The sequence below is a fragment of the Acomys minous genome, assembly GCF_964271855.1.
Source record: "Acomys minous genome assembly, chromosome: 3".
NCBI lineage: Eukaryota > Metazoa > Chordata > Mammalia > Rodentia > Muridae > Acomys > Acomys minous.
Window position 1 is genome coordinate 13,839,625 of NC_140485.1, and position 15,373 is coordinate 13,854,997.

General features: G+C 40.3%; 1 protein-coding gene across 2 annotated transcripts in view; it reads right to left on the reverse strand.

Moving 5' to 3' along the window:
* The window catches only part of PLCB1 (phospholipase C beta 1), a 679,674-nt gene that overhangs the window by 58,816 nt on the left and 605,485 nt on the right, over nucleotides 1–15,373 (reverse strand). Inside the window, exon 32 of one of the 2 annotated variants that reach the window (XM_084776841.1) lies at nucleotides 11,811–11,928. The exons of the other annotated variant lie outside the window; for it this stretch is intronic. Coding sequence (XP_084632967.1) covers nucleotides 11,830–11,928 — 99 coding nt within the window. The 3' untranslated portion in view covers nucleotides 11,811–11,829. The remainder of the gene's footprint in view (nucleotides 1–11,810; nucleotides 11,929–15,373) is intronic. 2 annotated transcript variants of the gene reach the window in all.

Sequence of the window (15,373 nt, forward strand, 5' to 3'; positions counted from 1 at the left end):
ACTGGGTAGAGAAGAGGGAAGTGAAGCTGCAATCAGGATGTGAAGTAATAAAATACTTAATTAAAAAAACATAAAAATAAGCAAACCCTTTGTCTCATCTCTTTTACTCATTTATAAATAAGAATTTTAATAACAAGATTAAATATCTAGGTGTTGGGAGTTTTAAGATGTAGCCTTTAAGTTTCACAATTGTGTTAGCTTGAACGCTTATGCAGAGTTCCCACAAAGGGCAAAATCTGGACGAGGACCAAAATGCAACACAGCTGAGGACACCACACGTTATTTTTCATCCTGGACCCTTATAAAGTCTCTGGCAGCAACTTTGGTCATGTTTTAGTTCGCCAGTAAGATTTAAATACTACTTATAGATTTTAGACATGACAGTGATGTGGGGTGAGCTGTGAATACTTAGGCAAAGAACTCAAAGAAAAAAAAGTGTCTAGAACTTCTAGCTGAACTTAAGTGCAGGCTAAACCAGGGAAGAGGAGGTATGTATGGTTCGCATGCAAAGCTTTGCTGGGATTGGGCCCTGGCAGGGGCAGGCACTGTGTACCTCCATCTCTCTAGCAGATGCCAACTGGAATAGGAGCACAAAAGTAACTGTGTCAAGAGTCAGTCCCCTTTTTCTAAATGAAATATTTTATTTATTAATTTTTAAGACATATCAACCATCTCCTAATATGTCATTTCTGACCCATGAGTGGGTTGGTGCTTGTGTGTATGACACATATTATTTTAGAGCAGATATTAATAGGACCTTTTGAATTTTTAAGTATGAAACAGTTTTTAACTGTGTACTGGGGGTGTATGTCAGAGATATAACACTATCTGAGCATGCTTGAGGGCCAGGGTTTAATCTTGTGCACCATAAAACTATTAAAAAAAATCTGACTTTAAGTCAGCAGAATTAAGCCTTTCAGCAATGAAAATGATAATGCTTTTCCTTAAAAATTATGATAATTTAAAAGCTCTTTCTTAAAACATTGCCAAACCTTTCTATGAAGGTATAAACACAGAGAAAATTAAAAGAGAAAGGAAGAAAAGAACGGAGCCCTGTAAGCCATATGCCTCTTTTTCCCAGGGGACTCAGCATTTATCAAGCTGTTTGCTGTTCACTTCATTACAAACATCTATCTGTCATAGCAGGTGTTGGGTCACAAGAGGACACGGTGTCCAGGAAATCTGAATTAGGTTAGAAATCTCCCAGGTGACCAATTCCCTTTCGATTGACTCAAGTAGCTGGCTGGTTGTACCTACCATGCCTCCTATCTGCCTGCCTGTGACATGGCTGTGCTTTGAGTCACAGGAGAGATGTCCCTAAAACATGCTCTCTGAAGGCTAGAGGGACAGAGGCAGCCATCACCTTTCTAATTGCCAGAGGAAACGGCTAATCTCCTTAGTTGCTTTGAAATCCTGCTCCCCACACACTTGTTTTCCCTGTTTCTTGTGTGAGTCAGTCTCAGAGTTAAAAGCTGTCCCTCCCATTTCTTTGCTTCCCTACATGGCGGGCACAGCTTACAGAGCCCAGTGTATCTTCATGAACAGCAGTGCAGCAGGCTCTTAGTGGCAAACCTTCCTTCTGTGTCCTCTCAGGGCTCAGCACTTCACTCCTGAGCTAGAATTGCCCATGGCCTGACATCAGAAAAATCTGGTAGAACTCACTATGTGCATCTCTAGTCTTGTGGAACTGACATTAGCCAGCAAGCTGTTCCTATAGGGGTCCTTTTTTTGCTTGGTGCTAGGTTTCAGGTAGCCCACTCAGACTGGGGCATACAGTACTTCCCTGCTCCCCTGAGACACACAGGACGTGGTGAGTTACGAACCATTCAAGACTGTTCCGGTTTGTGGCTGAGAGAGGCATACACAAAACCGCACCTCCTTACTCTATTTTCTCCCCACCTCACCTCCCTTCTACTTCCAAGTCTACAGCGGAAGGCACAGGCTTTGCCTATTCTCTATCCGTTGTCCTTAGCTCCACTGGTCCTTGCAAAAATAATAAGACTGTAATCTCCCAGGCCTGGCTCCTGGGCTGAATGGGTCTAAAAGGGACTCAGAGAAATCCTTCGAAATCCCTCTTTTCAGGATGCATATCCCATTACTGAGAAGCTTCTCTTTTAAGAGCCTCTTCCTTTCCTAGAAGAACTCCTCAGCTGTAAAGCTGCAGATTAGGGTGGGAAGGAATCATGAGTTTATTATGTACAAAATGTTCTCCTCCACTAGGAGGTGGACTGGATTCTAACTACTGTAGCAGCCTACCGGGTGGTAGATGCCTCCGTATAGCAGCCAGGCAAGCATGTAGGGTGTAGTAGATCTTGAAAATACGGTCATTAGAATGCACCATACGGCAAAAGAAAACAACCAAGCATTCAAGTGGTGTCTTGAGGTGTCAGGGGTGCTTATCCTTATATTTCAGTGACAGTTCTGGTGTATACTCACCAACATATTATTCATGGTGAGAAAAGCTATCCTGACAACCATGACGGGATGTGAAAACAGCTTCTTTGGTCTTTTCCATGGTTATCATTTCCTTTAGGTCCTCATGTCAAACTGTTCTCAACTATAAGTTATGCGTACTTACTAACTTCTTGGCAATTGCATGTCCCTCTTACTCCTTTTGTTTTTCCCATCATCCTTCTAGAACTTGCCTTCCTTCCGTCCTAACTTTCAGAAGCATGTTAGATGAGCTGTCTTTCATTCCTTGCCTCTTCCTGATCCTTTCAGTGTCATGTGGACCCCATCTCTACCTTCCACTGACTGCTCAAAAATAATGCAGCTACTGACAACCTCATGGTCGTTGCTCCAAGGGACAGTCTTCTGTGGCTAAAGGTTGAGTGAGTCACTCCCATTTCCAGAGCAGGAAATTGGGTCCCAGTGTCAGAGATGGGATACTTGGGAAGGGACAGATGGATGGATTAGTGCGTTATCACAGGGGCAACTTGCTCCATCTTGCCATGTGGAGACTGCTACAGTGTGCGACATAAAGACAGGCTCGGTGGTGTCTCAACAGAAGCTAGTGGTGCATTCTGGGACTTCTTAGCCTCTAGAGGTGTCAGATGAATAGACTCTGATCTGCCTAAATGACCCACTCTGGAAGAGTACGTTGTAGCAACAGGAGAAATACTGGCAGAGTGCTTCAGACACAGTGGACAACCCCCTTCCTGCTGATGCATGATTTTACTTCTGTTTCCCTGCTACTCTAGACTTCCCCCCCACCCCCTTCTAGATACTCCATTTCTGTATTTTCACTCTTTTAACAGATTTTTAATGTTCTTTTTTTTTCAAGACACATCAAGGATTTTATGCATCCCGACATATAAGTTCAGGTCGATTTGGGATTCCCAATCTTCCCTATCTCTACCAATATTTTCAGCATGCAAATTTCACTTGGAGAAAGGGTACAAATAATGCATTATTCAACCATTTTTGCTTGAACCCCTCCAACTGTACCCACCTCACAAAATGTTATACTGACACAAGATATCATAAACAGGTCTCTACTCAGAAAACGCCTGTCCTGCAGAGTTAAACCCAAGAGCGGGGCCAGGATGAGAATGGCAGTGCTGTCAATCACACTTATGGAACTTTGAACAAGTCACTTTAACTTCCTGTTCCTCATATTATAGAGACCACAAGTCTAACTTAGCCTTTGCCTCCGGAAGAGGTGGAAGGTGAACTCTTCCAAAGGCAAACTTGTTTTTCGAAATCGGAACAACTCTTTACTTGCCGGAAGATAATGTAGAAGGGTGAGATTGAAGAGATATGCTTCCCTGAGAAAGTCATAGTTCATCACCAAACTGCTTATAAGCCCAGAATCTATTCTGTTTCACTTATTGCCACTTAAAGCTTCTAGAAGGATTAAAAAACACACTATGTAAAATAAACCAAGAAAGTGTTGGCTTCACATCAGCCACCAGCAAGTTAAATCTTAGCCGTGGGAGGATTGTTAATGTGATGGCTAAGGCAATTTTCAGACACATTGCTGACTGGGTTACAAAACTTCTTTCAAGACTGAACTTATGTTTTAGGGGACCCTTGTTTTCCCCAAAATAATTCCTTCTGGTAACCTAGGAGATGATTGTTCAAATAGATACTATAACCACTCCCTGCTGTGGGAAGAGAAGCCTGTGAAAGGTAATGCAATTCAACAGGAAATCTTGGTTTGTTTATGGTGAATGGGTGCGACAGTTTGAATATGGTTTGTGCCCTGCGAAACCTGCGTTGAGATCCAATCTCCATTATGAGATATTAAGAAGTAGAATAAGGTGAGAGACATTTAGTAGGGGATTAGGGCTCTGCTCTAATGAACGGCTTAATGCACTCATGTGATTAGTGGATTAATGAATTATCTTAAGAAAACAAACCAGGATTGCTATAAAAGCTTATTTCTTGCATCTCACCACGTGATGCCCTTTGCTACCTTGGAACTCTGCCAGCAAAAAAGTTACCATCAGATGTGGCTTCTGGACCTCAGATCAGAACCATGAACTGCAGAGAACCTCTTAACAACTCACGGAGGCGGTGTATTGTGTTATAAAGAAGAGAAGTAGATTACAAGAAGGAATAATACTCTTTCTACAGTGGCAAGCTCCAACAGGAACTTGGTATAAATCCTAGGGAAACCCTGTGCCAGAAAACCATAGAGTTTGAGCCAGTGCTGTGCTGGCATGTGTTTAACAAGGGGCTTTTCTAGAAAGAAAATGTACCCTATTCATATAGCTTGGTATTTCATCATGGTATGAGTACTTGTACTATGTCCAATTTTAAACAATCAAGTAGATGACTTTGAATTAGGGTTAGGGAAAAAAATGTTACAACCAGCATACAGCTCTTACAAATGTAAAAACTATAGAAAGATAATGCTGAAAACTATTAAATAATCAGTAAGTGATGACTTTGGGGTATTAGGTAGCTTTTCTTTTAATATAGCTTATTTTTAAATTTATGCAATTAAAATTTAACAATAGCCATATTTAATAAGCAATACAAAAATCCCTGGAAACATTAAAAATAGACTTTATTATGCCAGTGGTTTGTCCTCAAGGAATAAAATGAAATTAATGTTTTCTTAATAATACTTAATGCACTTGATGTGTGTAAGGTCAGCATGTTGGTTTAAGTATATTCACACTTGTTGATGTCCTAGAATGTTGTTATTTATGGATACATAATGCTAAAATAGAAGTTTTCAGAAGCTACAGAGGTGGCGTGTTTTTATAAACCATGTGCCTTGCATATGAGCAATGCACTTCCTTTTTATGGACAGCAAATCACTGGGGAGATATTTGCTTATCGAATGATTTGTGATACCATCTAAATTGCGTCATCTTGAACTCTCATACTGAAACTCTGGTTCCCAATATTGAGACTGTATTCAGCATGAAGACAAACTGACAGCAGGGGCCATTCCTGTGTCTACATCAAAGCAAGGCCATGTGAAGACAGTGGACAGTCTCTTTCTGCAAGCCTGGAAGAGAAGCCATACTGGAAGCCATCCCCACAGATATCTTGATCTTGGCCTTACAGACTCCTCAACAAGGAGAAAATACATATAATTTTGCTTGTTGAGCTCTAATCTGTGATGCTTTGTTATGGCATCCTGAGCCAACAGATACAGCATAAACAATGAGACCCTACATAGCCCCATGACACTAAAAGGATGCTCATATCTATGGCTTTTCATAAAGCCCTATGGCAATGTGGGTATTATCTTCTGTCTGCTCCCTTGCCTCAAACTTCAACTCCATCCTCTGTGTCTTAATTCAAACCTTGCTAGCTCGGTATGCCACCTACAGTTCTGGTTTTCCCAAGTAGCTGTTTGCTCTCTCCTCCTATAAACAGCTCTTGTTTGTTTGCTATTTTGTCTTGTCTTGAAGTTATGGTAATTCTCCTGCCTCAGGCTTCCAAGTGCTAGGAGTACCAGTTAAGCCCCTATGTTTACAAACATAGTTTACAGATAACTTTTTATAATGATACCCTGGTTAAGCCCCTATGTTTACAAACATAGTTTTCAGATAACTTTTTATAATGATAACCTTAGTTGGTATGACAATGTAAATTCAGCAGGTGGCCCACATGCTGGAAATTAAGCATTCTAGCTGTTAACTTGAGAACTGCACTGACCTCTCGGACACAAAAACCCTCCACCCCTGTAGGAAGTCCTATTGGCCACCACACAATGGCAGAAAATCCTCCACTGGGCATGAGGCATCCAGGCATCTTTCTGTTTTTCCAGTTCAAAATTCAATGCCTGCTATATAACAGGCATCTTTTAGTTGTGTTAATGAAGGTAAACATTGGACATTGTTCTCCCAACTGTAGCTTTGTAAAAGGATCATAGTTCCCATAGGCCACAGAACTAAGCACAGACACCTGAACTTTTTTTTTTATTATCGATGAGTGCAGAACTAAAAACAAACTATTTTTATTTTCTGTAGGATGAGAACACCAATATACATATTTAGATATAATTATAGATGCCATCTCTCGGTGGTTAGTTTGGAAGAACACTATCGATTCTAATTTATTTTTCTAGGCCACTGAGTCTCCACTGCTCTATCGGTGACCCTACGGACTCATTAAATCTTTCAGCATGATATTTATGCAACTGTTTAATGAGTCTTCCAACACCTTCAATTCTCTGAATCTCATATCTATTATTTTAGAGGTAATGCCTGACTTTAATTAATCATATCCTTCATAGACTCAAAGGAGATCATAAAAAGGTTACAGAACTTTCTCTTGGTGAGAGGATTCTTTGTTTCCACATTTAAAGATCTTCAAAGACACAACAGTGCAGTCCTTAGAGGCCCCTATAAGTGTTTAGATAGCCTACTATCTGAGAAATTTCTTTATTTCTTGCTTAAATCTTTCTAAATGTAGCCCAAAGCTGTAGCATTGCCGCTGTTGCCAAAGCAAGAGAGCAGGGTGAGGGGTCACACACTCTAGAGAAGCCCCTTCCTGCTGTGTGAGTGACATTTAAATACAATGTAGAAGGAGATGATTCTCTTTTAAGATGGTCTTATAGATTTTTCTAGCATCCTCTATGGTAAACTAGGGCATAATAAATGTAACCCTAAAGGATATATGAAAGCCATTGCTTAACAAATAAAACATATACACTAGCCCCTGGTACACTCTATACCGTAGTACACTCTACTTCCTAGTACACTCAAGCCTCTGGGACACTCTAGCCCCTAGTATACACTAGCCTCTAGTACACTCTAGCCCCTAGTGCACTCTATCTCCTAGTACACTCTAGCCTCTAGTGCACTCCAATCTCTAGTACACATTAGTCTCTGGTACACTCTAGCCCCTAGTGCACTCTATCTCCTAGTACACTCTAGCCCCTAGTGCACTCTATTTCCTAGTGCACTCTATCTCCTAGTACACTCTAGCCCCTAGTGCACTCTATCTCCTAGTGCACTCTATTTCCTAGTGCACTCTATCTCCTAGTACACTCTAGCCCCTAGTGCACTCTATCTCCTAGTACACTCTAGCCTCTAGTGCACTCCAATCTCTAGTACACATTAGTCTCTGGTACACTCTAGGCCCTAGTATACACAGTAGTCTCTAGTACACACTAGCCCCTGGTACACTCTAGCCCCTAGTACACACTAGCCTCTGATACACTCTAGCCCATAGTATACACTAGCCCCCTTACACACTAGCTTCTAGTACACACTAGCCCCTTACACATACCAGTTCCTAGTACTTTCTAGCCTCTTATATACACTAGTTCACAGTGCATACTGGCCCCTTTCTGGGATACTTCTGAAGAAAGCTTAGCTAATAAGGATGCATATAGAGTGCTGGGGAGGCAGCAGACTTTACCAAGGATACAATAAGATGCCAAGGGAGCCAAGTCCATTAGTCTCTGGTCTGAAGTCAGCACCAACATGTATATGCTAAAAGATGAATAGAGTGGGGGAAGAAAGAGAGAGAGTAGGAATGGTCACTAGCCCTCTCAAACCTCAGTTTCCCCAATAGTACAATGAGAACAAGAAGACAGTACAAATGATGCGGTCAGAAGGTCTTGGTAACAGTGCAGGCTGGATCAATGCTATCAATGATGGGGTTGAAGACCAGATGCTTTAGTTTTACAATTATGCTTAGTTGTTCAGGAGTTAAGATATTTTTAGGTCTAGATAGATGTTTTAAGTTGATAATGATGAGATACGATAGACATGGATTTATATTCAAAATTTTAGAAACACCAAGATAGGAAAGATGTTTTCTTCAAGGTTGTCAAATACACATAGCCAAAACACTAAGAATGTAACATTTATATAATTCCAGATTGTATCATGGTTCTTCTTACTATAGGTAGTTTACTGTATATATGTGTAATAATATAAATGTATATGTAAAAAAATTAAAAAATATTTTATAAAAAATATTTTAATAGGACAAACTTTAATACCATTTCATCTCTGGTAGTTGACTTCTATTATGCTAAGGCAAGGAGGAAGTATGTCTGTTCTGTTCTTTGGTGTTCCCTGCTGGAAAAGTCTAGAATATAGCAGGCACCTAATACAGACTTGTCATTTGTTTGTTTCTGAGACAGAGTTTCTCTGTGTAGCCCTGGCTGCCCTGGACTAGCTTTGTAGACCAGGCTTACCTCAAACTCAACAATGATCTACCTATTTCTACCTCCCTAGTGCTGGGATTACAGGTGTGTGCCAGTATGCCCAGCTAAGACTTGTCATTAATATGTATTTTCCCCAGGTTATGTCTTCAGAATTTTGGGGAATTGGTCATTTACAGATCTTTAATATTTTTAAAGATTTTATTTTTATTATGTTTATTATAATTATATGGGAGTGCAGGTGCCCTGGGAGTCCAGACGAAGACATCAGATCCTTTGGAGCTAGAGTTCAAGGCACTTGTGAGCTGCTTGACATCGTGGGTGCTGGGTGCCGGGTGCTGAACTTGGGTCCTCTGCAAGAGCAGTAAGCTTTCTTAATCACTGAGCCTTTTCTCCAGCTCCCCCTAGGCTTCTTATCTAATGATCCCTGTCTACACAAAAGTTTGCTCTACAAAAGCTTAGTAGAAGACTGGTCTACCTGTTCCACTTCACCTGTTTACCTCCAGCTAAAAACAAGGAGTGTACCTCATCATCAGTGACAAAAATGGTCACTCACAATTTAAAGACACATGAACTTCAGCTGTTGCATGTAAGTCCTCTTAGAATTCACCTTCTTCATATCATAAGCATGCTAGCTATATGTACTACTACCTTTAAGTTTCTTTATTTATACCTATAATATTTACACATATTGCTATGTGTAAATAGAAGTGTTTGTGAAAATAAGACACATTATAGGAAAATTAAAATTGGGACAAAAATTGACTTTCTATAAACTGTTACATAAGAACAATTTGTATTTTTTTAAAAAACTACAAAATACTATAATTAGTTTCTGGTTTAGAAATGAGACCTATTTTTTATGAAAAGTGTGTGGCTGGTTTATTTTTACATCACCCTTTGTCTCTGAGCAGCTAAGTGAAGCAAACTAACAATGTGATTAAAGATTTTTTTGGAAGTCTGGGTACTATGGGAATATTCTTTTAACAGATAAATTATTTTGGCTTTTAGTGTGTTTATTTTGTTGTTTGTTTTGTTGCTGTGTGCCAAGTAGAGAGGTCAGTTGTTATTCTGAAGGGAATGAAATTGTAATTGGGGTCATCTGTTTAAAGCTCAAGGGAGCACTGGGACAGAACATAACATGTATAGCCTCTATGCATTGGTTTTGAAAATCTATCTCAAGTCCTGTACTCTTAGGTTCACTGTCAATTATAACTTTTGTGAGAATCCAGAGTTCTACTCATAGCATAAAATGCCTCACAGTGGATCTTAAAGCCAATAAGAAAGCTCAGCTGGTGAAGACACTAGCTGCCAAGGCAGATTTGAATTTTATCCCTGGGACCCACAGGTTGGAAGGAAAGAACCAACTGCAAGCTGTCCTCTGACCTCCACACATGTGCTATGGAACCTTCCCTTTATAAGAAGAAAGAAACCATAAGACAACACAAAACAACAAGAAAGAAGCCTTAAAATTCAGATCAAAATGAAGATGGGGGGTTCTAAACTCCTCCTAGGGCTGCCTTACAAGATGAAAATTCTCTTCCCAAAGAATGAATTCCATCTGAGGACTCATAAGCAGAGTCACTGAGGAGAGGATTTAGATGGAATCATGACTAGTGGCAACTTTGCTCTCAAATGCGCTCTCTCTCTCTCTCTCTCTCTCTCTCTCTCTCTCTCTCTCTCTCTCTCTCTCTCTCTCTCCAAAAGAAAATAACATCTTGACATCAAAGAGCCAAGCGCATGGTTCAATAAATACAAAATTCAGGTATAGAGGCAGTGTACAGCCTTTTCCATATGCGTAAGAGGGATGTAGGGATGTTCTAGAGCTCTGACAATCACATCATAGTCACAGGAAATGAGCGTCAATTAGAAAGGAGGATTCTTCTACCCAACTAGACCTCTTGGATCAGGATGTGTGCTTACCAGGATGTCCAAGTAACTAAAAAATTCACAGACCCCTCCCTAACATTTGGTCAGTCCTGAGGTAAGTGTCTGCCAAGGAGGGTGTACATAGACTTAGCTCCCTTCCCCAGCAACGAGTTCTTTGCAGCCATTTTTTAGGCATGTTTCTATACTACACTGCATCACAGATCAACAGATGATTTGAAGAAAAAATGTTTCCAATCTCACTGTAGAATTATTTTTTGTTACACCAGAAAAGAATCTCATTATTAAAAATGATCATTCTATTTTAAAATATATATTTTACTTTTAAAAAAATCTTTCAATTCCTCTTGCAGTGTTCTTATTATGGATTATAGTACAATGTTTCAGTCTAGGTGCATGGCATGTGTGGATCAGGTCAAAGTGGTGGAGCCATCACTTCAAAATATACTGCAGTGTGTGTGTGTGTGTGTGTGTGTGTGTGTGTGTGTGTGTTGAAACCATTCAAAATTCTCTCTAATTATTGTGCAGTACACAATTAGATGATATTTGCCATAATCAATGAGGCTACTGTGCTGTTAGAAGTTTGACTCTGTTTTTTTAAATCACAAGGATGCCTCGTGTCTCCTTCCAAATGCACACCCTCTAGAATGGCACAGACCAGTTTTCTGATTACTTTAAGGAATGCAATATATTGGTACAACACAGCTGCAAGTGAAAGAATTCTGTTCAAAGTTCAGATTTGCAGTTTGCTCCAGTCTCTACCTGCTGGCTCAGCATCCCTACTGTAGGGGTGCGATACAGTGCTCTCACTTCTACAGAGTCAGGGCTGTGAGCTGCCCTCTTAACACCAAATGCCATGTGATAATAAAATTAATTTTGTTGATTTTTGGGAAGGTGTAGAGTAGAGTAAGTTAAGACGATTCTCTCAGAGACTGCTCTTGGGTTTTAAAAAAGATGGTACTGTGTAAAGAGGGTTACGGTAAGAATCCTTGGAAAATACACTTCCAAAGTGGGAAGAACAGATGAAGAGGAAGAAAGGAAAAATGAAGATTAAAAAGGAAAAGCCAATTTTGTAAATAGAAGCAAAGGAAATAAAGAGGAAGAAGGAAGAACGGGGAGTATATGTCCATCAGAAAGAATGCAAAGATGAAGAACTCAATACCAGAAGGGCACAGGAAAAGTCAAGGAAGGCATTTCAGTTGTGCTGGAAGTTCCGCAGGAAATAGAAGGGACTGTGGAGGAGGGAGGGTGAGGACCAAACAGGCAAGTCCACACTGCCTGCACAGGGCATGGCCACACACCACCCTTCTCTCAAAAGGGCCCTCCCATCCAGTCCTACCTGGCTAGAAGGACGGTGCTCACCACTTGAGAGCTTGAGGGTTGGGGGGAGTAAAGTTGGGGGGTACAGAGGGATCCTCATGGCAATTTTCCGACAAGACTGAGGAGGAGCCTTCCCCCTGTGTGGAGAAAAAGGGAGGCTGTCATTTCTCTGTCAAGGAAATGGCTTTCTGAGTCACCTGGCGTTTCTAATTTAGGTCTGGGTGGTCCCTTGATGTGCCATCTGGAGTAGTGGTTTAACATCCCCTCCTCCCTCAGCACCTACAGGGTGGCGTGGGACCTGCCAAAAACACAGTGGTACTGCTAATTGACTGCTTGGCCTTTCCCCATCATCTCCAGGGATTAGATGTTCACTATGACTGACAAGTCTTTATGTATGTCCCACTACATCAAGAGTATGAAGAAAAGATGATATTGACCAACAGCTTTTCACTGGGACGAGGCAACCCAGTGAGTCAAGTTTTAATGCTCTACTTTTCATCCACAAAGAGAGAATGTTGTTAAATGCAGTTAATTTAATTATCTCTCTACATAGATAAAAAAAAAATTGGAAAATCTTTATGAAACTCCCTTCAGCAGCATATACGTGTAATAGGAGCCAAGCTGAAATGACAGAGGCACCTTTGTCAAGTAAAGTGGCATGCAAATTTATGAGCTGTTCTATATTAAATAATTAAAAATAGTGACTGAACAGGAAGAATGTGACAGGTATGGTTCTTGGGTATCTAGACTGCTTGGGCATCAGCAAACGCAAGCAGGGAAAATAGACACAGCTCTTGTCCCCTCGCAGCTTACACTCTACAGGGGAAAAACTTCTAGACTTAGGAAAGAAGACTGACTTAATGAGAAGTGGTTAAGTAAGGGAAACATAGGTGGAGGACAAGAATAAAAAGGAGGAAAAGGTCAGAAATGGAAGTCATCAGTGGTTTACTAATTTCAGACTTTTTTCCCTTAATCTTCATGTGTTTTTGGGTGCTTGATCTCTATGTATGTCTGTGCACCATGTGTATATGCCTAATGACCACAGAGGGCAGAAGAGGTTTCCTGGCACTGGAGTTGCAATCAGCTGTGGGCCACCATGTGGCTCATGTAGTTACTGGGATTTAAACCTGGGCCCTCTAAAAAACTGCAAATGTCTTGATAATCGTCTCTCCAATACTGGTAGGTGCACGTTTAAATAGAGAGATCATGCAAAGGCTCCCCAAGATCCCTCATTTGAGAAAGACTTGAAATACAGGAGAGAGTTGATGAAGAAACACTTGGGGTGTGGAGAAACAATCTCTATAGGAGCCCAAGGTAGGATGGACTGGTCTGTTGGGGCTCAGCAAAAAGGCCAGCATGGTCTGATCAATGTTAGATCCATGTGGAAAGGAAGGAGAGATAATGAAAGGGCTGCATCTTGTAAGCATTTATTGTAAGAGAGACAGAAGCCATCAAAAGGCCTTGCACAGAGAAGTGATGTAATTTAAAGGCTGACTCTTGCTGCCAAGCTAGGACGTGAGTGGACACACAGTTGTAGGGAAGCCATTTTAAAATCCAGAGGAGATGGTCATGTCGGCTTTGGCCAAGCTGGGTACACTGAACAAACACTTGATGTCTTAATACAAAATGCTGCCATTCAAATCCTAGAGGTTTGTGATTCAGTCTAAAGGAAGTCATAGTAAGTGAAAATGCTGTTTGAACCTTTCAGTTAGAAATTCCAAATTTCCCTCATTAAAATCAGAGATATAATAATGATAGAATAAGCAGAAGACTTGTGCCAACTGCTTTTCGCTTAATAAAATGTATGAATGGGACCACCATGACTGACTGGCTATACCAATGCTCCTGAAGCACAGAGAGAGAGAGAGAGAGAGAGAGAGAGAGAGAGAGAGAGAGAGAGAGAGAGAGAGATATTTCTGGAGTTTTCTCAGCACAGAGCCCTACACTGGTGCTTTTTATAAAAATCTTTTCTTCACTCCCCACATTTTGATTTACCAAGGATTTCAAGACTCTTGAACTATACTATACTCTTTTTGGATCAATGGTTAAACATGCTTCTTGATCTGAGTTTCAACATTTTCTCCTTAAAACATCAAAGGCTGAGGGAAATCATGTAATAGTTTTCAGATATCAATTGCGCTTTTATATATTTTGCCTTAAAAGTATTTATAATGTATGCACTGACATTTTTAATTATCCTCTTTATCACAAAGGAGGAGTTGAAAATTAGAGATATATTGAGAATTTAAAATCCAATTAATAGTAGAAAAATACAGGCAAACCATGCATGATATTATGAACACAGGACAGGAAATGGAAAGATGTCTCAAGGCTCCTACCCATGAATGCTCAGGAATTTTTGTGTAAAGAGTAGGAAGATGAAACCCATCTCAGTCCATCCTTGATGCTAAATTGGTATTTACTGAGACGACTCGGAGCCACAACTCAAGACCAAATGTTTAGCAGGTAGCATATTCCCTGTGCAATCTCTGCCTTCTAGCCAGTGTAACTGATTGAACATTCCCACATCATCTCATTTCTATAAAGCGAAAATCCAGAAAAAGAAGTAGAAAGCAAGTTATTTGAGAAGAGAAAAGGAGGAAGAATCAACTGCCCCCCAAAGGAGTCTATGTTTGAACTTTGTTTAAACTTCAAACTTGTCACCTTTTCAAAGTCAACTGGCAATAGGAATCTACAAATCAGCCTAGGATAGACCAAGCTTAAGGGGCAGTGCCTACAAAAGAACAAGTTTAAGGGGCAGCCCTTCACAGGTAGAGATTTGTCAATGTGCTTCTTTCATAATCAAATAGTCCATTTCTTTCAAGAGAAGTTGACATTTTTAAAATAAAAAATTCTGAATGTAAATCAATATCTATCATATCTCATCTCTAACAACTTAAAACATCTTAATCCCTAAACAACTAAGCTTAATTGTAGAAATAAACTCTCTGGTCTTTAATCCCATCAGAGACTTGAATTTTAGACTCACCAAGATGGGAAATATGTTTTTTTCAAGGTTGCCAAATACAAAAATCCAAAACACAATGAATGTAATATTAATATAATTCCTGATTATTTCATGGTTCTTCTTACTGTATGTAGTTTATTTTATATATGTGTAATAGTATAAATGTATAGGTAAAATATTTTTAAAATTCTGACTTTTACACTTTGTGATGATGCCCTTTAGTGAACAATTAATGTTCTCTATATTTTCAGTTTTAGAGAGTTTTAGAATGTAGGCATTGCTTCTCTGTTGATCTGCGTGGTGGGTGAAAGTGTTAAGGAGCTCTGTGCTGCCGGAAGGCCTTGCGACCAGGGGAGTCAGTCTGGAGCCAGAGTGAGGCTAAAAGGTGTCCAAACCTGGGAAACGTCATCCTGAGACCAGTGGGAGTAGGACTGCTTCTTCCCTGCTCTGGGCCCGCATGACCCGGTACATGGTGCATGTAGCCTTGTGGTCTCCGCCTCTATCACCCTTGATAGGGGGTAGCCTGGTAGCCATGTTTCAGGTTAAACTTCCTTTCTCCTTATAAGGACATGACCAGCAAACACTTGGAATTCCTCTTCAAGCAAATGAAGCAT